The sequence below is a fragment of the Ornithodoros turicata genome, chromosome 1, assembly GCF_037126465.1.
Source record: "Ornithodoros turicata isolate Travis chromosome 1, ASM3712646v1, whole genome shotgun sequence".
NCBI classification, from domain to species: Eukaryota; Metazoa; Arthropoda; class Arachnida; order Ixodida; family Argasidae; genus Ornithodoros; species Ornithodoros turicata.
In genome coordinates, this window is record NC_088201.1 from 27,023,864 (window position 1) to 27,044,019 (window position 20,156).

Genomic DNA, 20,156 nt, shown 5'->3' on the forward strand with positions numbered 1-20,156 from the left:
ACATATCTCTCTTACAATTTCTACGATTCTGCAGCTTCTGTTGCGATATACCATAAACTGTCTTGGTGGAATTCAGCGGATTACCACTAGTTCAGCACACTAACATCTCGGGCGATATCCTCAAAACACATGTAAAGGATCATGGAGGAACCTCAAACACAGATTTTTTAAACCACGGGATATGAATGTAAATTGTCATTCAAAATATTACGTTTTGAAGGTGCATCTCTCCCGAGAAAATTAGCTTACAAGAGTGTGCGGAGCGGGAGTGATCTCCTCCAGCTCCTTCTGGCGTGTTGTGACGTCAAACCATCCGAGTAGTTTGTATTGGCTGCCGAGAATCATCTGCTACGGACCTGGGGCAAGGTGGCAGTCAACCGCTCACTTGATCTTCTGACGTGGGGGCAGTGCCAAATACAACCACAAAAAGAAAGAAAAGGAGGCATGCACCTCACTATGGGGGCGAATGGCATCACGTCGCAGACTGGCAGCCGAAGGAAAGAGCTTTCCTGACCCGCAAGATTAAAAGCTCTCTTGCGCCGTGCACTTGCACTTTTTGTGCGGATAAGTGTCACAGGGATTGTAGTCCTAATTTCTACTCCTCCCGACATATACTTTTTCATGCTCTTTTAAAAAGGTGTTGACTACCAACATCTACATGTCACTTGCCACATCAGTGGCACAACTAACAATGTAATAAGATTGAAGCAAGAGCTTCTACAGTTGCCAATATTTCAAACAGGGACTCCTCTACTGGGCACTGTCATCATTGTCATTGTACTTAAAAACGATAAAACCCCAGTATCGGGGAGACAAAAGGACTACATAACACACTGCACTGATTGACAAACAGTTGCTATATATAATTTTTTAAGTATGAAGCACCAAACCACCCAATTTTAACCCGTTTTAATTGGTATTGTATTGAAGGGGTTGGGGGGGGGTTAGGAGCTGGAAGTGTGGAGCATTGTGAGTCAACTTTTGCATTGAAAGAATAATCCAACCACTGTCCCCTGGGACAAAGGAACAACCTTCGTCCTTGGGACGCTTTGTTAGGCTGGAAAAGTTGATTAGCGCCAAATGCATGCTTTCATCAAAGTGGATTAGAAAGAATGGAAACAAAATGCAGGTACTCAGGCAGAGTCACAGAAAGTCAAGTCTAAAAAGCTGAACAATTGAAGCTTCAATGTTGCGCCTTTAAAAGAATAGAAAGCTAAGAGTTGTATTGTGAGTTTCAAGATATGGGCAGCTTGTTGCAGCACAGAAATGCTAGAACAGATGGAGAGAGCGACAAGCACTATTTCCAACAAAATTTTATTTAACACAATACAAATGAGTATATAAATAACCCTTGCTTGATCAGTCATGCACTGATATATGCGAATACCTAATGTGATAAAGAACTAGCCTATCCTAGGTCTTCACATATGTCAGTGCATGTGTTGTCAATCTAGGGTTATACAGGGTGTCCCAGAAAACGTGTCATTGAATTATAATAAAAAAACTACACCACCTAGAGTCATGCGGTCAATGGCATTTGTTCTTACTGGGTTTTTGCCACCTCCTCATGTGAATGTCGTGTAACGTAAGTTTAATTATGTAAATTTTTGCGAGTTTAAGTCGAAAATTTGCCTAGTAAAGGTCACTTTTTTACCCCACCAATGTGAAGAGCGTGTCTAATTTAGTCAAATTAATGATAATTGCCAGGCATATTCAGGAGCTGTCCCATCGGAAAAAATAGCCGAACATCATGCTCTACGGAGGTCGCACAGAATAGCGCACGATGAATTTTTCAGCGCAATCTTTGTCAGTCCGACGAAAGGAGGTTGGAAACCCAGCCCTCCACGACATCGCAGAAAGAGATAAAACAGGCACGGCTTATCGCGTTCAACTTTCGCTGGGATAATGCTTTCACTCTCCCAATTTTAGGAACTGTTACTTTTTCTACTATCACTCTGCGGGCTGGCTTCGGAACCTCCTTTCGTCGCACTGAGAGCGATTGCGCTCAAAAAGTCATCGCGCGCTACGGTCCGGTGCTCCGAAAAAGCATGATATTCGGCTATTTTTTCCGATGGGATAGCTCTTGAATATCACTGTGAATTATCATGAATTTGAGTGAATTCGGCACGCTCTTCATATTGGTGGGGTAAAAAAGTGACCTTTACTTGGCAAATTTCCGAGTTCAGTTCGCAAATATTTACCTAATTAAACATGGATTACATGACATTCACATTAGGAGGTGGCAAAAACCTAATAAGAACAAATGCCGTTGACCGCATGATTCTAGGTGGCGTAGTTTTTTATTATAATTTGATGACACGTTTTCTGGGACACCCTGTATACAGGGTGTTTGCTCTAACGTGTCCAGAAATTTTATTTAAAGCGAGCGATAAAAGAGAAACAAGCGTTACTTTTCAGCTACTTGACTAAGAAACAGCTGCTACTAGTGAAGCAGTAATTGTTTCTTACTCAAGTAGCAGAAAAGTACCACTTGCTTTTCTTTTATCGCTTGCTTTAAATATAATTTCTGGACACGCTAGAGCAAACACCCTGTATACTCGTGTGCATTGTGTCAAATAACCTTTTGTTGGAAGTAGATCTACATGACCTAGCTTGCTCAAGTAGCTTTTTCTTTTAGTTTGGTTAGTGAGGGCTTGGGAGGCAATAGATAGTGAAATAATGAACATGCAAAAAAGTTTTAATAAAGAATTAGAGGGAAATTTACTTTATTATTTACTAAATTTACTTACGAAGTGTTTCTAGGGTTTCTTGTGACTTATTAATACCAGATGGGTGGATTGTGTTGAACTTATGTATGAGAAATGATCCCCTATTGTGCATGTCATGTAGGGACCTGAATATGGTTACTAGCATGTGTAACTCAATATGGTTAAACACAGTGGCATAGCCCGGAAGGTGGAAGACGGTTCAACCTATCCCCGGACTCGTTCCTTTGGTAGTGCTTTTGGTAAAAGGAAAATAGGGGTGAAATCCTCGTCCCCATGTAAAGTTCCCATAGAACTCACCCCAAAATTTACACCACGAAATCCATCGTCAACATCATTTCACAGAGTTTTATACGTATTTTTTGCCTCTTCATCCAGCACTCTTGCTTGGCGATGAGGCTATTATCCCTTTCAGTAGAATTTTTAATTTTTTAAGAGACATTGGAATCGTAAGTCTTGTGTAGCGTTAGTCTTGTATTTTAGATGTTACTCCTCCCTTTTTAAGTATTGCACCTACTTTTTACTAGTCTAATTTTAATCATTATGACCTGTGTTGTCAATGCACCATTAAAACTCCAATCATCATCATCACCATCACCCCAAAATTTTGGCAATGCTACTGGTTATACATAAGGCCAGGAATGTTAAAATGTCCAGAAACTGCTTTGAGGCATTTGTTGACTGTGTTCTTTTCCGTGCCTGGTAAGGTGATTATTCACCTGTTGTCCAGTTTCCCTGATGTATTGCATTGAGCAATCCCCGCATTCAATGCAGTACATCATGTTGGAGCTAGTGCATGTCAATGCGTATTGTATAAGGTGGATGTCACTTCCCATACTTTTGACGCAACGTTGTAATGTACCAAGATGTAAGATGAGCGAAACTGAGCAAATGTTTACAAGGCTGCAGAAATAAAACTACTCTGCTGTGGTCAGCTTTGCACAAATAAACACAGATGAAGGACAAAGAAAGGAAAACAAAACACTAAAGGGGAAAAACCTTCCTCTCCACACACGCAAATGCAGAAATAGAACTATACAGGAAGGCACAGTTCTATGTGTAGCAACAACATATGTGTCATTCATAAAGAGTTTAACCACAGAACCAAAGTAAATATGAAATGACATGGAAACGCCGAAGAGCAGGAACCAAAATGTTTCCTTGTTGCTCCATTGTTATTAGCCCTGTCATCGTGCATCTCGTCTGTTCACTACTTCTACTTCCTGTGTGCTGCTGAAACTTCGTCAAAGAAGAAAAAGAATTGTTCGGAAGCAAGCCAGCTAATTGCATAGAACCATAACGAAAGAACAAAACCCAAAAGTCTAGGGAAGATAAGAACAACACTATTCTTGTCATGGTGGATATGTCGGGTTTTTCGTAATGAGTTACAATAGTTTTCATATCAGAATTTAATCTTACCCCAAGCAGGCATAGTTTGACATCTTGCGTACCGACGCTGAGGTCACCCATTCTTAACCACAGAGTGACACCGACACTGTGACACCTCGTAACAGTTTCTTTGCTCTCAAGAAAACGATATGAAGATTCACAGTCTGTCGGTAGATCAAAGTTCGAAGACACACACACACACACACAAAAGTCTCCACTTGCACAGAACAGAATCGGCAGTCCCAAACAAGCAAATGTACTTTCTTTTGGCTCTCTCGTAGTCGAACTTCACGCACACCCACAGTTACGTGTTATCCTACTGCGTTTCTTTGAGATATGGGGATAGGAACGCATCATCTGTGTTGCAGCTGATGAAACTGCTGTAATGGTGCGCCTGATTCCCGACGGGTGCTGCTAGGAAAGAGGAAATGATATATTCAAATGTATTCCAAACAATATTTGACGACACAACGTTGTCAGACCCTGAAGCCGAAACTTATACGACTTATTTCTGATTTAGTTGGATATGAAACAACTGATGTTCTGAGGCTGAAACAACATAGAAGGGACGTTGGATCTATGGTTGGATTCAGTGTTTCTGCGATGTCGTGGCTCATGCTGCTTGCGTAATGGACTATTTCCGACAACGCGTATGCGCATGCCCAGCCCGTGAGTCCGCCATCTTTGAGTGGAAAACATCGCTATCGACCCACCTGCGGGAGACTGTCATGTTCATTGTGGGGACATAATCGGTTTCAAGGTTACGCGGACGTTTGAGGTCTGGTAACGAGTACAATGCGCTTTCACTCTTTCCGCATTCTTCTTCCAACCTTCTCTTGCTACTTTCCCACGCAATGTGCCAGTCCGAAAAGCGCGTCACCATTATTGGGGGAAAGACACGACGTTCGACATTCCGTCGCCAGGGGCGACGCGAATATGGAAATAGCAATGCCAAGGGGATGAAACTCGCGAGTTCACTTGCGGACTAAAGTGAGGCGCTGCGAGCTTTTCGCGTCATCAAACGTCATGAAACGTCAGAATTTTTACGTCGAAGCGCGAGTTCTCAACCGTCACGAGCCCATTGGCTCCTGAGGCCGCTCCCCCGGTATGCGAGCGCTCATTGGTTGGTTTGAAATTATGAACTTCCCTTGGCGAGCTCAAGCCGGCGACCGTGTCGGCGGGTCGGCGGTGCCGGAGCAACTCCAGCAACTCGCCGCAAAGTTTCGAAATGTGTTGGGTGCAGCAGGGACGCAAGCAAAGCATCTACGCCGGTACCGCTTTGGATGGTTTTTAGTGTCCTTCCCTAACATGTTGTCGATGCCAACTCTGAAAAACTCGGAGCCTCATGGATACTTCTGCAAGTCAATTGAGTGGTAGATAAGTGGAAGGCAGGTCTGCTTCGCTTGCTTGGTGCGACAACGATTCAAGAAGGACGAATACTGTGTTTTTCCGCTACTCACTCGATGACAGGCAAGTCAGTTCCTATTCTATTTTGCCGCTTAGCATAACATAGCGCCGCACCTGTGGCATCTACGCAGCATTTTGGCAGGTAGAATTTTTGGTTTTCACGCTTCTGATCCCTATCTTTCTTGTTCAGGTATAAGCACTCAACTCATATCTGCTTCAGAATGGCATCTGCATGGATACAGTAGAATGGATATGACACTCAGAGTGGTTGGATCATCATCTTTCGGCATAGCAGCTTCACAATTTCCTTTGTGACGGATCAACCAGGCGCCTACACAAGCAGCAATATGGACATGTTCTCTGTCATGCCGGACCTCTGAATATGTGTGCCTGTGCAGCCAATATACTGTTGTTCTACTGTGAAATCTTCCACGTGAGACATCAGCTATCAGTGAATGCAAAGTTGCTTCGGCATTTCATTCGAACTTCAGAAACAATGTTCATATCATGTTCGTGTTGTGCACAGCTACAGCAGACTTCATATTTGTGCTTTGGAAATACCAATCCCGGAAAATAAAGCACTTTGTGTGTAACAGAAACAGCCAACGCTTCCACATTTTGTTATTTATTTCACTCGACGCGAACGGAGATCCACAACCACCCAGAACTGCCCCGAACCGCCAAAGCGGGGGAGAGGGAGAGAACAGATGGGAAAGGGAAAGCCTCGCAGCGTCACAGGTCACCCAGGGAGACAAAAAAAAAAGCAAAGCAAAAAGCTACTCAACCGACGCCCAACGATTGGCCCAAGGCTTGAGGTCACGTGAGTTTTTCCCAACAATAGAATTATACTACACGTTCATTCTCCTGGCAATGCCGCCCTCGTTATGCCAGCGGCGTGGCCGCGCGGCCATGCCGAACCGGAAAACAGACACGTGCTTTCATATCCATGCAATTTTTCACGTGCTCACATGGCTTTGACTGACATGTGTTTTGCCGACGAAATTGCGCGTATTTGCTACGCGAGGTACCAAACTTTGCCCAAGAGTGGGAAACCAAACAGTAAAAAAGAATGGACATTGTTGTCTGGTGTAATTGTTGAAGATCTTTCAACTAGTGAGTACGATCAAAAGTTTCAACCCATATATTTTGGTTTTTTGAGGTATGTTGTGTTGGATTTCAGAGAGCATCCATGTCGCATCGCTGGCTACCGGCACCAAGTGCCTCCCGACGATGCTGCTGAACTCGCAAGGTATGTGTTCACATAGGTACATATTTGAGGTGTCTGCATACTCAAGTCCACATAAATTGATTCAGCTAGCCTGTTACATAGAGTGGGTGCTCTAAAAGGTCAGTCACATTTTCGTGCAAGACGTGATACCTCCTTGACGCACAGACTGCCTCTGCCTCAGCGTAAAGAATTTATGCCAGAGAAACCTACGAAAAAATAGTGGTTACCAAGCATTGTGTAACAAAATAAATACGACCACGCAAACTTTCGTCTCCATCCATCGGTATAGCGCATAGGAAATACATGACGACGAAAATTTGCGTGGCCGTATTTATTTTGTTACGCAGTGGCTGGTAACCACGATTTTTTCATAGGTTTCTCTGGCATAAATTATTCACTGTGTGGCAGTAGAAGTCTGTCTGTCAAGTAGGTATGGCGTCACGTGTGAAACTGACTGACCTTTTATAGCACCCACCCTATTAGAAAAATGTCAAAAATAACACAAGGCCAGTTAAAAGTGAAAAATCAAACAGTTGTAATTAAAACCCTAAGATTGCAGAGAAGAGTCAAATAAGCTGCTCTAGAAAAGGCTATCGAGGGAGATGGTGATGTGCAGTTACCCCAACTCATACCAGGGTAGTTCATACATGTACACCATGTACAGCTCGAAGCAGAGTTAACTGGAACGCTGCGTCGACCAGCGGAGCAAGGGGGGAGCCACCCTGGCGGCGTCTAGTAGAAATAAAGGGCGAGGAGGTTTTGACATTTCCATTCTAGTCAGAGGGGTGTTCGCTGTGGCGTGCCGAAGAGTGCGCAATCAGGCTGGCGTTATCAACGCTGCGCTCGTTTGAGGGAACGCGAGGGATTGCGAATGCGAAGGGATGCGAACTGAGGGATTGCGAATAATCGATGATATCCCGATGGCGCGCGACAGGTTAGCATGTGCGAACCAGTCGTCTCTCACCTCTCCCAAACTTCCAAAATTAAAATTAAGGTGAAGTGATCCAGATGAGGAAAATTTTCAGAAAAAGGATTGATGTGTGGCAAAAAAAAAAGAAATCAAATCAAAGAAATCAAGCGATTTACGAAAGGTGGGAGAGGCAAATTTGGGGAACATGCAGTCGAGGTAGGGGGGCGAACCTCTGCTGACGAAAATTGAAGTGAGGACAAAGGTCATGGTGAATTTGTCTAGCTCTGATCATCATTCACTACACCAATAATAGAAAACCTTCACGGTGACGCCCTGCACTGCGTGCCAGCATGCACACGAAAAATTTTTGTGTGTACTAATTGGGTGTTCTTCCGAGAAACTCCCGAGAAACGCGATATGCTGCACCATGAAAGCATTGTTTTGTTATTATTTAAAAACTCATTACGATGGTTTCGCGATTACCATCGTTAGTTATTTCAAGCCTCTTCGCATCCTCTATTCCGAGCACAGTAAATTTTCCGGAAGAGACAAGTTGTTATTCATTTCATTCGATCACACAATGAGCGTTTCGGATGACGCGTGCCCATGCGCCAACCTGTTTCCAGTCACGTGCCATGACATCGATTCTCCGCATTATCTGAGACACGATCGCCAAAACACAAACAGGCGCAGGGTTGATAACGCCAGCTTGATTGGGCACTGTGCTGCACACCATAGCGAACACTCCTCCGACTGAAATGGAAATGTCGAAACGCCCTCTCCCTTTATTTCTCCTAAAGGCCGCCAGGGTGGCTCCCCTCTTGCTCCGCCGGTCGAAGCGGCGTTCCAGTTAACTCTGCTTCGAGCTGTACCACACTCAGCTCAGCCAATACAGCACTCCCCGTCCGGATAAAAAAATTACCCTGTGTTGTGTTGCTGGCATTATACAGGGTGTTTGCTCTAATGTGTCCAAAAATTATATTTAAAGCGAGCGATAAAAGAAAAGCAAGTGGTACTTTTCTGCTACTTGAGTAGGAAACGGGCACTGCTTCACTAGTAGCACCTGTTTCTTAGTCAAGTAGCTGAAAAGTAGCACTCATTTCTCTTTTATCGCTCGCTTTAAATAAAATTTCTGGACACGTTAGAGCAAACACCCTGTATATAGTCTCTGTGGTTTCTTGGTTATTTGACTAAGTATACAACAGCAAGATTATGGTCATGCATTTCCCTGTATTCTACACTAAATCCATTTAGTGATTGGCAGATATACTTCTATTTTTTTCTTTCTGTATTTGTCTTCCTTTGTTTACATTGAGCAGTACCTCATATTCCAAAAAGCGGAAGAGCACAAAACCAGTAAATGACACGGACAAGCTCTTTGAATTGAACTGAATGTTGGATGTTGAATCCATGCTGGTACCTACAGAAATGCAAATTTGTAGTTGTAGTGCTTGTAAGTAAATACATGTATAAATCTTTCTCTGCTTCTTCAATAGGAGATCAAGTAGCAGATAGCCATGCTGAGGTGTTAACCAGAAGGTGTTTCCTAAGGTATGCAGTAATTGTTTTTCCTCATTTGGTAGATAAAGATGGCAAAGAGGGTGCTCTTAGGTATATTTACCAGGAACTTCTGAAGTTGGCAAAGGGACAGCAGTCGGTCACATTTCTACGGGAGGATTCTAACGAGTTCATGGCCAAGTTGAGGCCAGAAATTCGACTTCATCTTTTCACAAGTCACACACCTTGTACGTACAGCGTACTGTTGTACTATCGTTTCTGTATTGGTGGTGGTGCAGTTTATTTGCCTATACAGGGTGTCCCACCGAAAAAGGGCCAGGGCCTAAAGAAAAAACTGAGTGCTGTACTCAAATGGAACCAACTGTACGTGCTTGGCAGTTGTGTGGTCTATCCAAAAATTTTTTTTTTCATTGCCCCTTGTCAATTAATTAGTGGTAATTCATATTCTAACTTTTTAATTATCAGTTTTAGCTCTCAGATGTCAATGAGGAAGTTGTAGTACATGTCGAAAAAGATGCAACTGAAGTGGTTCGAGGTTGCTATGGCTTGTGGTTTCGTTTTTTCCCGGGTCTAAAAATTGGTTTCAGAAGCCACGCGCACCACAGAGCGCTCCCCATAATTTGGCGCCCGTGTGCAACGATTGCAGTGCACTCTGATAGGTGTGCCGTGAAACAGGTGAAATATCTTCCTCTTGTGTGACCTGGCCCAGGGATTGTGTCCAAGCGCTAATCTCAAGGTCATTGTATGTCGGAGGGCGCTGGAATCGTCGCGCGCGGGTGCCGGATTGTGGGCGGCGATCTGCGGTCCGCCCGGCATCTGAAATCAACTTTTAAACCCGGGAAAAAACGAAACCACAAGCCATAGCGACCTCGAACCACTTCAGTTGTGTCTTTTTCGACATGTACTACAACTTCCTCATTGACATCTGAGAGCTAAAACCGATAATTAAAAAGTTAGAAAATTAATTACCGCTAATTAATGACAAGGGGCGATGAAAAAAATATTTTTAGGTAGACCACACAACTGCCAAGCTGGTTCCATTTGTGTAGAGCACTCAGTTTTTTCTTTAGCCCCTGGCCCTTTTTTGGTGGGACACCCTGTATAGTGGATATATGGCAAGTGCATTTGTAAAGATACTCCTATGACAACGTGTAAAATAACTGAGGTTGCATCATGTTTTAAAGCAATAGCTTTGTAGGCCACATGACACTACGTTATCAGCAGACTCTGTTTGCAGTACGCTGAAATTGTGTAGCCATCACAGTAACAAGGAAAAAGAACAAAACAAAAAGAAAATTTTACATGTAAAAAGATTTTACCAAACATTTACAACTAGTGATGGCTACCATATTTAAATGCATTTGGCACAATGACCAGAGAGAGGTTCAGCCAATTTTTGTTTTGGTGATGACAACACACTATAGCAATTACATGTGTCAGCAATGATGCATCTTTCTTCAACTTGCTTATGGCATTAGAATTGTGTTTCTTTAGTACAGTGGCTTATAGAGCTATACATACAAAGTATGCTCAATTTGAGAATACAATAGAACCTCTTTACGGTGAAGTTGGTCGGACCTACCAGTACATAGTTCATGGCTGGGGCTTTAACACATGGGACCGCATGTTTACTTCACTACATCTATATCTTCACCATATGCATGTTCACAACATAGACATTCTAGTGTACTATGATAGCAAAACAACAAAGTGTCACTACTGTAACAACTTCTGCACCTCCCATGCAAGCAAGTTGAGAAATGTGGTTGTAGCTCTCCTTCCTTCATTATTTTCCATCTCATGCAAGCTGTAGTGTGAAGACTGAGCCTTTTTGCACTGTAGGAATTAAGTTATGCTACAATTCAAGTGTCACACATAGGTGGAGATGCTTCCATTTTTCCAAAGGCTGGAGACAGTCGGTTAGGCTCGGAAAGTGAATGCTCCGAAAACGAAGGTCCTAGCCCGAAGAGAAGGAAACTAGACAACTACAGGGAAGAGAATGTCCCATGCAACAGTGATATCTACAGGTGATATGTGCAGGCCTCACCTCAAGTTTTTGCTCAAATCGGTGTTATGGGTATAGTTTGTTCCTTTGCCTATTACACATGTAGCCATCAGCAGAAACAAGCTATCTAGCACCTTTTCTTTTGTTGTTTAACTAGTAAATTGGTAGACACAGGGCCAGTGTTATGAACTCGCTGTTGTGTGAGGACAGTTCAAATAAGATAAAGTGCAAAACAAAGATGTGAATTTTATGGCTTGCAGGTTTGATTAAGATAATCAAAACACATTCTTATTTAGGCATTTCATCTGTATGTAAAAATGTTACACATGGCAAGGATGAGCCAAGTACTAAGTGTATTCTCTCTGAAATTGTTATATGTTCCCAGTGAAGTTGATAGAGAAACGTAAATTAGCTTTTTATATCGTTGTGGCAGAAGAATGCAATGAGGTACCCATGCTGTTAAGCTGTATTAATATTATCAAGAGAGGAATATGGGTACCTAGTACATGCATGGCACATGCGTGCACATTGCTATTACCCATATGATCTCATTTCCATGACCTGAAACCTTGTGATGAAAGTCTTTGTCCATGGAGGGCAGTAAGAAACCAATTTCAGGTCTCCGTCTGTTTCTTTAATGTGATCATGGAAAAAAAAGTTTGTGTTACTTGTGCATTATATTGGTTGCTTCGACCTCTTCCTAGAGGTATATTTTTGTGTTGTTGCATCATGCTTGTGTCGTATACAGGGTGTTTCCTAATGCGTTACTAATTCCTGTAAGAAAAATCTAATAGATGTGGTCAACGTCTTTTGTCTTCTGGGAACTTTTGCCACAGCTTGCATCGGTTTTAATGAGCTTTTTTTTCCCCTTAAGTTGAGTGTAATTTCCTGAATTGAACTCGAAATTTTGCCAAATGAAGGTAACATTTTTTTTGCAAGAAATAGACAGCCCACGTAGGAAACATCCCAAACCGTTCAAAGACACGTTCCCTGTTCCACTGGCAAGAGCTGAAGGAATATTTGAAAATCATTGTTCTGAGATGCACAAAGTGCCAGTCACCCTCATTTCTCTGTCATGAAGCACTGTGAGAGGGATAAGCGCTGATAATAGCCCAATTACTGAAGGTAAAGGGCACAGAAGGTGGCAGGCTGAGGGTTTCATCCACGAATGTCACACCATGCAAACACAAAGGAATTGCGGAGAGAGACAGAAGAAATACAGATAAGAGAAACAATATGTGGTGACATAGGGATGCTGTCAGCGGCAACGGCTAGTGTGACACTCGGAAGAGAGCTGTAGGGGTGGGGCAAGGCTCCCTCTCACAGCGCTTCATGGCTGTAAAATGAGGGTGGACGGCACTTTGCACGTCTCTGAACGACAAGTGGAACAGGGAACATGTCTTTGAACGGGTTGAGCTGTCTAATTCTGGCAGAAAAAGTTGCCTTCACTTGGTAAAATTTGGAGTTCAATAACGAAAATTAAACTTCCCGCAAAAAAAAGCCAATTAAAACCGACGCAAGTCGTGGCAAAAGTTCCCAGAAGATAAATACCATTAACCGCATGATTTTCGGACATGTAGATTTTTTTAGGGGAATAACATGTTAGGTGAAACACCCTGTATACGTAAATGTAGTAATTGTTGCGAGAAGGTAATTTATGTGAATTTCGTGATCATGTTTCCCCCTCAAATTTAAAGTCCCAAGAAATGTTGTTCACAGTGACTGGGAAAGTATAGGAAAATTGGAATTGTCGACGTTGATGAAGGAAGGGTTTGATGCCACGAGGATGTCGTGGAAGTACAGACAATTCTCCAGTATCCTTGAAGTTTCAGACCTCTAGCCTCTGACCCAGATAAGCTCCATGGCGCACAAAATAAATATGCATTGCAAAATTAAGGTCTCACACAATAGACTCCAAACGTCCTGCCATGCAAATTATTAGGACTGTGAAATTATAACCACTCATACAGTAATTTACTTATTCCTGAAAATCTAATCTGTGTCTGCAGAACTGGAGCCAAGTGTGTACAGGATGGTCCACAGGATGTCAAAGGCCCTGGAGAAGAATACCACGTTTTAGGTGTCTTGAGGACAAAGCCTGGACGAGGTTCTGTCTCCCTCTCAATGTCGTGTAGCGACAAAATTGCTCGATGGCAACATTGTGGCCTCCAGGGTGCCCTCTTGTCTCATTTCATAGCACAGCCTTTACGTTTTACGTCTATTGTTGTTGGAGGGTGAGTTGCTCGCCCTTTGCTGAGCATTGCTTTGCTCCTTATCTCCATCATCATTTCATCAAGCCTGTATGAGTTCATGTTTACAAACTGCTATATGTACTAGGTTTAATACAACAATTTGTGACATTGCAGGAAAAAGCAGTCCTATTTTTAGCCCGTTACTAAAAATAGGGCTGCTCTTTCCTTCCAAATAAAAAAAATTACTTTGGGAGCAAAAACATGATTTACATATGAGTACTTCAGTGGCATTTCAGAAAAAATCTGGTCCTGTAAAATCCGAAGCAAGTGCTCATCCCCATTTTAATGAGACTTTTAATCAACAGTGGTCTGAGCTCTTGCCATGTGCTGGCACCAAAACTGTTTGCGAAATTTCCTTTGCAGGAGGATTTCCCAACTTGTTTTTTGATCACATTGAGATACCGAGGGACTTGTTGTATATTGTATATGACAAACATTTCATGCCATCACCTTGAGCGTTGCCAAAACTTTTCCAGTTGAACACCATGAGCAGCATTATTGAAAATGGTTAAAAATTGGGCTGTTCGGTACAGCATACTTTAAAAGCGATAAAAACCCCCGTGCCGGGGAACAAGTCAACAGACGACACAACAGAGAGTCTGTGCCTGTGTGTTGTGTCGTCTGTTGACTTGTTCCCCGGCACGGGGGTTTTTATCGCTTTTACAGCATTATTGAATTTTGCAATTTTTTTAAGGCAACGACTTGGTCCCTATTTTATTACTGTTTCTAGTAAAGCTTACAATGGGCACTTGCTCAAGGTTCACCCTTATGTTATGACTTCCATATTGTGTTTATCAGGGCTTACTGTAACGATGCTCTGCTGTGCCTTGATGTGGTTTCTCTTGTTTTAACCAGACTTAGTGAGGTAGTTTGGTGCAAAATGTTTAAAATGGTACTGATAGGCTTCAGATAGGGGCAGCTTACATTACACTTACTGAATACTTTTGTCTTTTTGTGTGCGCAGGTGTCCATACTCTGAGCAAGCAATGAGAAGAGCGTTAAGTGAACGACTTCCAGTTAACTCGGAACAACATCCCTTGACCTTCTACCAAAGCAAAGTCATCTTTGTACATTCTCGTCTCAATGTAGACAGTACTCAGGCTCATTGCTGCAATTCCAGTAAGATGGCTTGTTTATGCACTGTACTCGTATTTCTTGTTTTATTATTATTTTCTTTTGCATGCCTCTTACAAACCATCAGTAACACATGAGGTGGGCTTATTGAGCTTTAAGCCTTACACACAAGTAATTATTACAGGAACAAGAACATACCTTCATTTTTCAGCCAAGTTCCCACTTACATCAATGCACTTATCTCTCCGATCCCTGAAGAGAAAAATGTTTTGTCACACCCCTGAAAAAAAAAAAAAAAGAACTCTAGCTTCCTTCAGCTCATCGTCATGAAACCAGTATCCTTCTAAGTGATTCAAATGACAGAACAGGAAAAAGTCACTGGGGGGCAAAGTCTGGAGAAAGCAGAGGGTGATTGGCAATTTTAAAGCTACATCACTGTGATTGTGCAAAATGGAATGTGCATTTTGGAAGTTGTCATGGAGCAGCCGAATTTCCAGCTCAGTTTACTCCAGCACTTTTATTTAATAGCCTGACTCAATTGAACGAGTACTTGGCTCTTACATGCGCCTGTCATTGTAAGGTGTGAGGCAGTTACAACCAATGAGGTTACAACCAATGAGAAATACACCATCCTCGTCCTAAATAAATAAATAAATAAATGTATGCTTCGTGTTACAAACTTTGGAACTTAAGAATATAATACGTAGAACACTCTTTCTGCCTACTGGAAATGGGTCGGGCCAAGAATGTTTGAACACTCCCTCATGTGTGATGACTGTATTTTTGCAGCGCAGTGCCAAGATTTTTGGCATGTGCGATGTTCAGGACTGATGTCCTTTCCTATGTAGGCATTCTGTGGAGTGATGTTGCTGAGCAGCCCTTTTCTGTTGGAGTGAATGGGTATCGCCAAGGGGTTACTAAAAAGAATCTGGGCAATCCTGTTGCAAGGTATCACATTCACATTGTGACATTTCATTTTGGAATGTTAAGGTTGCATGTAACGAAGCAGAAATTCTAAATCCCCGCACTACATTTCATGACTCTTCAAATGACAATGCATACTCAACACAATGTGCTTTCCCTCTAGATTGCCTACATGTAGGAAGGAATTATTTAATCTGTTCCTGCAATTACAACGAGAGGCTACAGCCATTAAACTTCCATCAACACTTACAAGGTTCGTATGGTCAAAGCGCAGTATTAACTTGGTACCATTCTGTCCAGAGGTTTTGTAATATGCCGAGTACTCCTGTTAGCACAATTCTGAAATTATTAGTCAGGCGATTAGCGACTAAGTAAAAGCAACATCACTAAGCACCACTCATTGCAGAAATTAAAAGACCTGCACAAGAATAAGGTCAAAATGACCATAGTGATTCACCCTACTGTCAGTTGCCTCCCCATAAACATAGGTAATGCATTTGACAATTGGTTCTGCTTGTTACACCAATGGTATTAGAGCTGTAGCAATTTGAATAGGGAAATGACCACCAATATTCTTTTGCATTTGTATCTATTTCCCTGTGTTGCAGTGCCTCAAAATGCCTTTGAAGGAGGACTGCTTAAATCACAGGCAAAGTGATCTTCGCAGGTCTTTAACTCACAATCACGATAGCCTGAAGACAATGTGCTAGGTTCATGTTTCTGGCCAATAACACAATTGCTTGCATGAATAATCCTACGTCAGTCCTGAAGTCAGAGCAGTCGCGAGGCGAGTTTGCGCCCAGGGCAGAGCAAATCTGAAGCCCCCCTCTCCCGTTGCCGTCAGAAACCCTGTAAACAAAGAAAAGAAAACGCTTATTTGCACTGCCGAGATCGTGAATTCAGATTCTCTTCATTCCCGCTTTATACTGTCCAACCACCCTGCCAGGGCCTGCCGTTCGGCGCCCGGGGCAGCTGCCCCTCTTGCACCCCCGTCGCTACGGCTCTGCCTGAAATGAAACAAAATTGTAATAGAAAGTGCCTGCACAACAGCACGTGATAATTAGTGTACAAGACTTGCTCCTCGGTTATTTGAATTTTTAAAGACAGATATAAACCAAACTCTTTTTGAGTGAACCCCAAGGAGCATCCACACAAGAGCAAAATAGAATGAAATGTTGCCTTATGCCCCTGGTGTAGGTATTGCCAGGCAGATATAAAGACAAGGGTAACCCCACCCCTCTAAGCTTCTCCATGAACTTTTGTTCAAGTGGCTTGTGCGGGTATGTTTCACGGGTGCAGTAGCTTACAGTTTGGGTTTTGTAATTCAGTTATGGTGAGAATAGTTGTGATGTTGCAAGGGGACAGTGTTACACCCTTACCTCACCTGTGAATGTTCTACCCTCTACAGATCCAGACATAGATATTGCTACGAAGGGGGATAAATTTGGATAAAGGTATATACTAGAGCTGTGCGAATATCCGAAATTTCGAACATGAAACGAATATCTGATGCTATTCTCAACCTATTTTCAATATTTGATATTTTCGAATATTTTTGGAATATTTTTTTAGTAGTACCACGGTCTCTCAAGCGAGGTATCGCTATCGCCGTTCCGCAAGTCGGCTTCGTCTCATTACACCCAATAGTTAGGTGAAGCCCACTTCACGTGCCATTGTTCTGTGGCGCCCTGAAGACGTGCCTGTGCTGGCGCGCGCCACTGCGCCTGCCAGCCAGTACTCCCGGCACCGTCCCAGCGTGAGGCCACGACCATCTGCCCGCTGGGACATTCCATCGTCGCCGGTCAGGGCTCATGTAGAGGGACACCACCACCTCCACAGTTCTTTTGGTGTGCAGCTCCATTCTGCAAGTCGGCTTCACCTCATAACAGTCGAGCGTTTGGTGAAGCCTCCTTTGCACTGTTTACAATATTCTGTCACTAAAGTCTACAGTAAACGTACTCCCAACTTTGAGAGTTATGTTCGGTAACAGATGGAAATATGTGCAGTTTCTCAATAAAGATACAGGAAATTCACAATGTAAATACAGAAATGAGGAGATGCACACAAAGCAGGCTGCATGGAACATGTTGAATAACTCTCAATGCAGTTCATCCCGCTAACGCAGTCTACCATACACAACACAGAGGGACCCTTCCCTCACCATATGTTAATCTGGGTGAAAAGGCTCACATGTTTGGAGCAAAAATTCATCATCTAATAGAAAGAAATCATCTAATGAGCATACCACCACAAAATATTTCACCATGAGACATTCAAAATTATTCGAATTCGATTCATCACCTAAAGAAATTATTTGGATTCATTCACAGTGGAAATTTTGCTATTCGCACAGCTCCAGTATATACTGTAGAGTAACTTTATTTATAATGTGCAAGGCTCTCTACTGTCACGTAGACCAGAGTTCAGTGTTACACTCTCTTAAATGTGCTGAAAGTCGGTGAATTATATCTGGGGTGGGGTTGTAAATAACTTTTGTAAATGTTTAAATGCCATTAAAGTATGCTTAATGCACATCTGTCACATAATGTGTGCCCACAACCTTATTTAACTTCTGTGTTAATCCCATGTAGTGGAAACTTGCGGACCTATTTGGATTACAAGAAAGCAAGTGTCCACCATCAGGCACGTTGGAAGAACTTTACCGAAACCCTCCCTGGGTGGACTGTGAAGCCTCAGGAATTGCAGAGTTTTTCTGGAGATACCTCGGAAACAACAAGATGAAATAATAAAGTCATACGCAGCATTGTAAGAGTAGCAATATGTTGAAATTTTGTGATCACCTTTCCGTAAAGATAAAATCATGCAAAAGGATAGTAACAATGACAGAAAGATGTGAGCATTGGTATTTGCAACAAATGAGGTTCACAACTTCGAAGTGACCCAATGAGTGCAACTTACCTCACTATTTTACCACACGTTAAAATACTTTGGAAACATTTTCACTACTGGGCATTTTCACCACGCAAAATTCCAACATAATTTTATCAATTCACACTCATTCTCTGCCACTGAAATTAAGCCTGAAAGTCAATGTCGGTTCACGAATCCCAAGAACGCAGCAGAAGCAAAGATTATTCCACCAGATTGGGCAAAGCATCACATTCCCAAAACTTTGACCCAGATAAAAATCAATGGTACAATCAGAAAGCACACGCAACCCAAGAATGACTACATAAGGTATCTGGTGGTCACTTCAGTTATCCTATAGCCAGACATGGACATTCCATTGCTTTTGCTGCAGGCATTCATTCATTCATTGTTCCATCAAATAGCACCATGAAGTAGTGTTCAGATTTCTCCGCCATGTCTTGGACTTGGGAAGCAAAAAATACCCACAGACCAGGGCATGCAATGCGTACACACTTTTTATCGCTGCAAGTGAAGCTCCTGCTGATTTTGCTATCCAGGAACATTTGTTGAGTAGCGTGAGCACACATTTGTGGAACAGCTGTATGCATACCTCTGCAAAACTCGCTCATGAGCATGCTTGCTAATACCTGAGTGAGTGAGCGAAAGTCACAAGTGTTTAAACTGTGCATAAAGTCAGCATCTGTAATGAGGTCATGCTTCCTACAGGAAGTCAGCACATCTTCACGTGGATGTCCATACATTCCCAACGTTGTTTCCTGCTGACAAGGATGTAACCAGTGATGGGAAAGCTGCTTTCACCTATCACTGCTCAGGATAATGGCTTGAAGCTTGCTAGATTACTTTTGAATGCGGATTTGCCCATTGTGGTGACTTCGATAGTCTTTGGTCATATCATGCCCGGTAGAGATTGTCTTGTCCCACCCAGTAATACTGTTTATGTTGAACAAAATACTTTCTTTGAGCCTAAGGCAGGGCGACAAAAGTACTGAAAGCAACACTACCAGAGGATGACAAGAGACCCAAATGTCTTCAGTGTTTTCATCGTTCGCCCTCAGACTCAAGGAAATAATACCCCTATCTTATACTGTATGTTCGAGCCATGCAGTCTGGAACTTGCACTTTTCACCTGGCATTTGCTTAGACCCGAATTTGAGACATGACAGATATACCTAGCAAGTAAGAAAGTAGAAATATATGATGCAAGGCACAGCAGCTGTGTTCCAAATGCACCGCTGCAACCAAAAATGTCGGGCGTACTTCATGTGCTTCGACATGTGGTTAATGCTTGATGCTGTGACCAAGAGCAAATGCAGAGAACTCTGGTTTAGCAGACCAGCAAGCAGGTCGATGCTTTATAGGATGGATCCAGTCATTACATTAGTGGCACCTTCAGCACTCTCCAGGTCTATGAAGACACAGTTCCATCGCTCCTAGTTTAATGTTCCCCGCAGGGCTGGTTAGTGGTTACTGCACTAAATCATGAAAGCTTCCGCCCCCAACTGCTGTGTGTGTGGAGGATGTCGAGCACATCCTAGTCCAGTCACCAAGTAGCTGTAGATGACCCCATTAACTCCAGTACGCATAACGTCACAAACCTCTCCTACCCATCTGTCGATCTGGGTTGTGGAGAGTAGCTATTTACCGGCTCTAAAAGTACGTACACTCCACAACCGTTGGGTGACAAGAGTGGTGGGTTACGACGTCATTTCCGCTACCTTCGACTTCACCTGAAGCACAGGTTATCGAATTAGCCAGATGGTATAAGAAAATGCACCCTATCCCACGCTGATATTACATCACACTGACCTGATTATGCCACATCGGGCGATCG

General features: G+C 42.8%; 2 protein-coding genes across 3 annotated transcripts in view; one reads left to right on the plus strand and one right to left on the minus strand.

Annotated features, from left to right (window-relative positions):
* The window catches only part of LOC135377744 (ras-related protein Rab-22A-like), a 32,813-nt gene extending 16,323 nt beyond the window's left edge, over positions 1-16,490 (minus strand). Inside the window, exons 1-4 of the mRNA XM_064610388.1 lie at positions 16,114-16,490; positions 15,684-15,772; positions 14,708-14,789; positions 4,146-4,526 (exon numbers count right to left, since the gene is read on the minus strand). Coding sequence (XP_064466458.1) covers positions 4,146-4,196 — 51 coding nt within the window. The 5' untranslated portion in view covers positions 4,197-4,526; positions 14,708-14,789; positions 15,684-15,772; positions 16,114-16,490. The remainder of the gene's footprint in view (positions 1-4,145; positions 4,527-14,707; positions 14,790-15,683; positions 15,773-16,113) is intronic.
* On the plus strand, positions 6,396-18,203 carry LOC135377743 (tRNA-specific adenosine deaminase 1-like). 2 transcript variants are annotated; one of them, XM_064610386.1, is made up of 10 exons: positions 6,396-6,635; positions 6,703-6,771; positions 9,157-9,211; positions 9,272-9,405; positions 11,058-11,205; positions 13,193-13,417; positions 14,400-14,554; positions 15,358-15,457; positions 15,597-15,686; positions 18,025-18,203. In XM_064610386.1, the coding sequence occupies exons 1-10, from the start codon at positions 6,407-6,409 to the stop codon at positions 18,173-18,175; spliced, it is 1,356 nt and encodes a 451-aa protein (XP_064466456.1). In that variant the 5' UTR covers positions 6,396-6,406; the 3' UTR covers positions 18,176-18,203. The 2 variants fall into 2 exon arrangements, with proteins under 2 accessions (XP_064466456.1, XP_064466457.1); XM_064610387.1 differs by lacking the exons at positions 9,272-9,405; positions 11,058-11,205.
* Positions 18,204-20,156: the final 1,953 nt, after the last annotated feature.